Source organism: Quercus suber, unplaced genomic scaffold (genome assembly GCF_002906115.3).
Source record: "Quercus suber isolate HL8 unplaced genomic scaffold, Cork oak 2.0 scaffold_89, whole genome shotgun sequence".
NCBI classification, from domain to species: domain Eukaryota; kingdom Viridiplantae; phylum Streptophyta; class Magnoliopsida; order Fagales; family Fagaceae; genus Quercus; species Quercus suber.
The window spans coordinates 778,573-786,451 of record NW_027069554.1 but is presented as its reverse complement, the minus strand read 5'-3'; the positions used below and the strand labels follow the sequence as shown (position 1 = coordinate 786,451).

Genomic DNA, 7,879 nt, shown 5'->3' with positions numbered 1-7,879 from the left:
ATTTGCCTAGTCTAAGCATATATAAGAATTTAATTATATATTCAAAGGTATTAAGCACATAATTTTCAAATATGTGAAAAAAGATAGCACCATATCGTTTCTCTGAAAATGCAATATCATTTTCTTTCCATTTAATAGGAAGTTTCAGTAAAGACTTTCCAAAAGAATTTTAAAGGTCATTACACCCAAAAGGTTTATCCCTTCAGTGATAAACATTTCTAGCAATTTGATATTCAGTAGGGCTCACTTTAAAATTGAATTTGCACGATTATGGACCTTAAAAAGAAGTCTTGGACGAATATTAATCGTTAGTGGATTGGTCTTTCTTTTTTTCTTGTGATAAACGAGCACAATATCTACTCGAATCTTCTAAATTTGAGTGCTCACAAACCAATTTAAACCCAAATACTAGGTTTCTTCCTAGCAATATAGGCGTAATTTCATAGAAAATTCAGTCAGTAACCCAAAACGATTTGCTTATTCTAACCAAATGTATCGGGACTGATTAACAAGAACACAAACCAACATGAACGATGAACCTGACTTCTAAGTTTCTTCCTTGCAATTCAGATGTAGATTCAAAGTATAGAATTGCTGGCCCAATTGTATCCGACCATCTCAGAAGTTACTTCAACAATTTAAAGATCAATTGACTTATAGTCAAATAGTCGTCTACTATTTTATATAACAATATTTTTTTGCTAAAACAAAGCAATAATTTTTTTTTTTTTTCCAAAAACGAAGTTTCAAAAACGAAGGCATAAAAGCAATATTGTGATAAGATCATAAGAAGAAAAACCAAAAGAATTTCGTAAATTTATAAAGCTGCAATAGTTATGATATTTGTAAATTTATATAGCAGCAATAGTTATATACCAACATAGAATTTTGATTAAGGTAACATCATGTGGGCTCAAACTCAGCTTGCATCGGATCTTAAGCCCAAATCTATCATCCATACAAAATGCTAGTGAAAAATGTACCCATGTCACCAGCCCACAAGCAGAAACCCAAAGTGCCTATTTATTAGCCTAGAGTCCAGTGCCACCCTATGCAATATGAGTCTGCCATTCGCTACATTTGCAAGGCACTTGGTGAGAACCAACAAAGATGTAACATAACATACTGCCAATAAATTACGGAGCCTAAATACCATCATGGGGGTAATCAACTAATTCTGATATCTGAATATCATTTATAACAAAAGGAAAGTGAGAAAAAATTAAAGAGGGTTTTAGGGAGGGGGGGAAGGGGGATTAATGATGCATATTCAGTCAGCGGAACGAGAACGATGGACCCGCAAAAGAGTACCGAGATGAAACTGGCACAGATACAGCTTCAGGCTGAGCAACCTGGCGGTTCTCTGTCTGGTTATAACGCAGTAGGGCATCAGCAGCATATGTGGAGTATAACCTATCCACTCCTTGATCAGTCTCTATCCTGCGTAAATGTGCTGCCTCTCCTGGGAATGTTCCACCAACAGAATAAGAACTGGAAGGGACTTCATCTCTCCTCACAGATGGTAAATATGGGTCCCCTGATAAAGCACCATAACGATAGGCGTAATACGGATCATTTGCATAGGAGCCTAAAGCAGTAGCAGATGTCACAGTTGCTACAGGAACTGTGGGTGGCAATTCTCGTCTAGCACCAAGACCATAAGCCTGATACTCTTTCTCATTAATGTAGAGAGGGTCAATACTAAGAGTTTCTCTCTGCGCAGGGATGGCATCCCTGTATAGATAGTCTGGCTGTCTTGGAAGGAGCTCTCTTTCATATTCTTTCTGGTACATTTCTAAAGTAGGCGTAAATTGGGATGGGGTACTTAAATTTTTTATCTCTCCCTGAAGACCATAAGCTCGATACTCCCTTTCAGTTAGATATAATTCACGAGGAATTTCCCCTCTTGGTATAGAAGTCACATCTCTGTGTGCAATACGCCGATCCCTTTCATGAGACAGCAAGGGATAACTAGTAAAATCACCATTGGAATAAGGATCCCTAGGGAGTGTTTCGTTGTGAGAATAGGGCCAAACTTCTCTTCCTCTTTCATGAACTTCCCGAGTTTGATCATAAACTCTAGCAACTTGTGGAGAGTGGACAGAGTGTGCATTTGAGAGGACCCCAGCTGGTCGGAAAAGTTCTGTGAGCTTCCTAACCTGATGGGGAAAATTGGAACATTATGAATGTTAAAAATACTATCGGAAACAATGACCCCAAACTACTGAAGAAACTACTAAATCTTACTTGTCTAACAGTAAGTTCTGTTTTGAATTTGTTCTTTTCATTATAAATTTCCTTGATTGCCTTCTTAAAAACAGCCTCCGATAGTGGGAAACAATCCTTCTCAACTGTGAACCGCACCTGAAAATTAAAAAATTCATCAGCACATGTGGCTAGAAAGATGAAGAAAAACACAAAAATTATCAAGAGAAGTCAGCCGCAAGAAAATCTGACCTGAACAGGAAAAGCGCCACCAAAAGCTCTTGGCTCAAGTTTCATGCCCCCAGAAGACGATGCCTTATAAATCCCATACAGAAGCTTCAGATCAAAATCAAAGAGAAATAGTTTAAGCCCGGGTTTGATACTCATCACAAGATCTTTTTTACTTGTTGAAACACCCATTACAGAATAGCGGAAACAATCTGGCTTTGTCTTTGAATTGCACATGAAGATCAAGCCACCAAGTTTTTCTTCTTTCTTCTCCTTATTTCGGTTCCTTTCCCTGCCATCATGATTTTCTTTATTCTTTTGACTCTTTATACTATTATTGGACCCACCATTATTTCCTTTGTTTCTCAGTTTTTGTTTGCGCTTTTCCAACTCAGAGATCTTCTCTTGGTTCTTTTGAGGCCGTTGCCTCTTATCATTACGCTCTCCAATAACAATATTCTTCTCTTTGCTTTCTTCTCTAGACCTTAGCTTTTTAACATCTTGTTCCTCATTGTTGCTACTTTCTTTGTTGCCCTTCCATATTTGCTTCTTCTTCCTCCTCCTTTGTCTTCTCCGAACATGTGCACCAAAATTATCTTTTCCTGTGTTCAACGAGTTACTAGCAAGAGGCTTCTTTGAAATTTTGGATTTGGCTTTTAATGATCTTGGAGTTTTATTTCTTGATGGCCCTGCTTCGTTCTTTTTAGAATCTGGTTTACTAGATGCCTTTTCAGGTGCCTCCACTGCCTCTTTGTTTTCTTCTTGTTTATTCATGTTAGACTCTGGTAATATCTTCGCAGGAGTCTCAGCTTCCTTGTTATTTTCTTGTTCCATAATCTACGAACCACCCAGGCTTCCCAACCAAGATGTACCCCTGCAAGCACATTACAAATGGAAATAATTTTTCTTTGTTTGCAGATTACCAGAAAAAATAGGACTAAATAGCTACAATAAAATGAAACTGAAACAAAACAGAGACAGAATCGAAATTAGTAAGTCAGAAACTTGAAGTAAACTGCGTTGAGATGGGAAGATACTTTAACCGCTTACAGGAATCTTATTCAATAGTGCACCAAATGTGCATGCTAGGAAAAAAGGAGTGGCAAAGAGGGTTCATCCCCAGTTTATAAAACTGAAAAGCACAGAAAGAAAGAAAAAGGAAGGTTTTGTCTTCAAAGCCCATTTTTATTAAAAATAAAATAGGTTAAGGCCGATCATTTATAGCTCCAAATAGGCATACATATCATCAGCCTGCTAACAATATCTCATCTTCGTCCAACTACAACACCCAGACCAACTTTCAAGTTCTCTGAAACTCCTTCATAGTAATATCCACTAATCAAAGTCTCAATCTCTTTTCTTACTCGTATTAAAGTACCACCACATCTATCCATGAATTATATACAATTTTGCACTTCTTCCCTAGTTCTGCAAAAAGACTTCAATTATATAATAGCCCCACCACTACCACTAGAAAGAAAAATTCCTTTTATTTTTCATTGATGCTTGTTCTTAGAGTGACTACCAAACAAATTATTATCTTTTGACAGATGCATAGTCAATCAAACAAGATAGCTCATTCTTACAAAGTCACACCATTAAAATCTATAATAGAGATCAATCAACTTCTCATGAAAAATATACTGACAAAACAGAAGATGGAAAAGCTTACAAAAAGCAATCAAATAAATCACAAGTTTCTACAGCCCGCAATTGGGCCTTAATATGGTACAGCAGGTACCAATAATGTAATGGGTCCCAAAAAATAAAATCCTTCTATAGAAAGGATCAAGAGTGCTATGCACGTAGCCACGTAATTAACACACTAACTTAACGCTTCAGGTGTTTCAAACCTCTTTAAAGTAAATAGACGACTAATCAGAGAATTAGTTGTATCCTAAAGATGGCCATTTTTAATTCTCTTACTTATAAGCTATAGCATGAACAAGCGGTGACCCTTCAGTGAGATCCTAAAAATAAAATTATTCATCATTAAAAGGTAAAACATACATTTAGCATTATCTATTATTATTTACAATTAAAAATATATACAGTCCCGTTTGGCATTGTAACAGAAAGAAGAGTATTCTTTGTATAAGTTGAGATTTTACTTTAAAGAGAGAGAAGGAAAAAGGGCACAGCTTTGGTAACCAGGGGTATCCCTTAAAAGAACCACTGCACCAGTCCTTAATAGAAGTTCACATTCCCTTTCTTGACTGTTCTGAAATTTGTGTCCATCATTAAAAATTACCACCAAAAATGAAAAAGAAAATCCAATATCCCCATCAAAACCCCTGTATATGATGTACTTCTCCAAGAAACGGTAATCACAGAGAGTTAATTACAAAAGCAGGTCAATAACTTTGTCAAAATTGCCAATTTTTTTAGGAGAGAGTAAATTCCAAGATTGAAGGCCTCCAAAAATCTGAGTGCAAGAATAGAAGCTTTAGCTTACTCTGAGCAAGAATCAAGAAGGAACCAATGGAAAGGAACTGCACTCGAATGCTTTTTTTTTAATTAAGTGGGCACCTACTGTGATACAGGTGAGGGGAAAAAACAAACAAACCAAAAAACATAAAGTTTTCCTATCCTTCCGATTCTGAAAGTTTTGGGCAAGACTAAATTATTTTACAGACATGATAACAAAATCTTCCCTGTTAATAACTCAACCCACGCTAAATAATTATACTTGAATCAACTAAAAATAATTATACTGTTATATCAACTAGTGCCTGTCATCTAACATCAACAGACAGGGGAAAAAAGAGTCTATCAGTACTACATCACCAAGGGGGTGATAAGAGTTAAATGAGTGAAGAAGGAAATTCTAATATGGATATTTGCATGCCTCAACGTCCCAAAAACTGCATTATGTGCTAGTGTGTACATCTGCACAGCCAGAATGCTTTTAATTACAACTTGAGAGAGAGAGAGAGAGAGAGAGATCCTAAGGAGCACCAAATGTGCAAGCTGGATCTATTATCAGCCTCCTCAATCAAATTAGGAAATCCCTACCTATCAAACAAACTAAGTTACCATGTTTACATTTTAGCTTCCTGTCATCTATGAAGACATGATTTTTGCATGTTTCCTTCAAGAAAGGAGTAAATCAAACTACATCCTCCATAATCACCATTAAATGTCTAATTTAAAACATACATGTAGACTTCTTTCATCTTCTCCTATTACCAAGAACTGCCACATTAAAGGAAAGATATCAAGCCTGAAAATTCTAGTATAGAAGGGATGAAGGATTTCCTGGAATGAGAGTTACAGAGCAGTCAGGAAAAAACTTTTGCAAGTCTGGCCAGAATATCCGGTTCTTCTTAATATTATCATAAACGCATTGTACTTTTCTTATCAATAAAACTCTTATTACCTATTAAAAAAATAAATAAATAAAAAGGGGTTCTTCTTAATTTCAGTAAATACAACAGCCATGAACCCTAGCTCAAATGGATACTCCTCTTGTAAGAGCAAAGAGGAGGGTGAGGTCATGAATTCAAAACCCACCAGGTGTGTGTAGCTTACCATCAAATGCATTACATAGGATGGAAATTTTTCTTGACATTGAGTTTAATTTTAATGCAGGAAAAATGGGACAATAATAGTGTTCAATGAAATTTTGAAAAAACTGACATCTTCAAAGAAAACCTTAGATGCAAAGAACGTGTTGAAAGAGGAAAAGGGGAGTGGGAGGCTTATTTACTGTTAGGTTCCATTTCATTGTCAATAAATAAAGTAAAATTAACACCTAAATTTCATTTGAGGGCATATTAACACCTAAAATTTAAGCTCTATATATATGTATGTATGTATGTATGATAAGTAAAAGCCTACGTATGTATGTATGTATGATAAGTAAAAGCCTATTTTAATAATGAGAGCGTCATGTACAGTTGAGCACAAAGAAGTTTAAAGAATTTTCAACAGATTATGTACAGAGGGCTAAAGATTCTAAAAAATCAGCAATGGAGTTGGTGTTGCTAAAACCCCACCAATTAAACAATGAACTCATAAATGATTCTATGAATTGTGTCCTTAACTTCCCATATCTTCAATTACAAAAATTACGTTCCTGCTATGAAGTCCATATTAAACATGACAGGACAATATTCCAAATATTTGAAGAATGCTTGCCTACCCAACCATACCAAACCTATCCACGTATATTTTTTATAGTCCAACACTATATATATAGAAAGACATTAAGTACACAAAACAGACATCCATCTACACAGCGATCTAACAAATGAAAATTTAATCAGTGCATAGGAACCTCAAATTTGTCAACTATTTGTCTGAAAACATAAGCTGTTCACATTTTTTTTTCCAATAAACTCCAATATCAAAGCTCAGCACTTGTACAACCTGAGCTATCTGTAGACTAAGCCAACCAGGATAAAAAAATATAAATATTACCAGGTAAATGCCCATCTTCCATCACCATCATGTCTTGATTCTGGACACACTAACTATCAAGATATCTCCTATGGGCAAACAACTTAAATAGATGGATTCCAATACATTAATTTTGGTCTAGCCAATAACCACAACAAATGACTTCAAAAACACCACAATACAAGGCTTCAACTACTGAATTTTTTCTAGCAGTACTTGCTGGCAAAGCAGGAACATGCCACCCTTGCATAGATTAAGCAATATATAAAACCGATATCTCATTGTAACAATTTCAATAATGTTCATCTTGTGTAGTCCATTACAATCCTGTATACGTGCTTCTCAACATAACACCACAGCACACATCCTCACAGAAAAAGTTTCCCAGAAACCCATTCAGAATTAATCCTTTAGAAACTCAAATCCAACATTCTCCACACTTCTATCAAATGCAAAACAATTCGTTCACTTAAAAACCCAAATTTTTTTTTTTTTAATCTTATAACCAAATTTTATATAGTCAACAAAGCAATATATCAACAATCAAAATCTTTAACGTAGAACACAGAAGAAATCTGTTTGGCTGCCCAGAAAAACATAGAAACAGACATTAAAAAAAAAAAAGTAAAATTTTGAAAATTATCATCTCAGAATGGATTTGCTAGAAACATGGAATTCAGTTCAACTAAAGCCAATTCAGTAGCACAGCAACAAAGAATTGAGTAAAGGGGGTCGCATTACAGGCTCAAGAATTATAAACGACCAACAATCATACTTACAATCCAATTCTTATTATTTTCTTTTCTTTTCTTTTTTCTCTTAACCCTTATTATTTTCTCGGGAACCAAACAGAAGTTAAGTGAATTTCAAACAACAATTAATTTTTAAAAGATAGAGATTTGTAATCGAATCAAACCCTAAGAGAGAGAGTACCTGGAGAAAGCAGAGAGATAGAGAGAAACGTTAAATACTACAAGAATTCCGGTTGAGAAAATTGCAAAAGAGAGAGACAGAGTGAGTGTCTGTTGTGGATGGGAATAAATAT

At 35.4% G+C, this 7,879-nt stretch overlaps 1 protein-coding gene across 1 annotated transcript; it reads right to left on the bottom strand.

Annotated features, from left to right (window-relative positions):
* Positions 1-786: 786 nt before the first annotated feature.
* Positions 787-7,879, bottom strand: LOC112030005 (uncharacterized). The gene is made up of 4 exons (XM_024062689.2): positions 7,768-7,879; positions 2,458-3,307; positions 2,248-2,364; positions 787-2,159 (listed from the first exon to the last, which is right to left on the bottom strand). Exons 2-4 carry the CDS (start codon positions 3,265-3,267, stop codon positions 1,275-1,277), a joined length of 1,812 nt encoding a protein of 603 aa, XP_023918457.2. The 5' UTR covers positions 3,268-3,307; positions 7,768-7,879; the 3' UTR covers positions 787-1,274.

Coding starts and splice junctions, on each gene's coding strand:
- LOC112030005 (XM_024062689.2), bottom strand. CDS start 3,267: ATGGAACAAGAAAATAACAAGGAAGCTGAGACTCCTGCGAAGATATTA. Junction 2,365..2,457: donor GTGGCGCTTTTCCTGTTCAG/GTCAGATTTTCT, acceptor TTTAATTTTCAG/GTGCGGTTCACAGTTGAGAA. Junction 2,160..2,247: donor CAGAACTTACTGTTAGACAA/GTAAGATTTAGT, acceptor TTTCCCCATCAG/GTTAGGAAGCTCACAGAACT.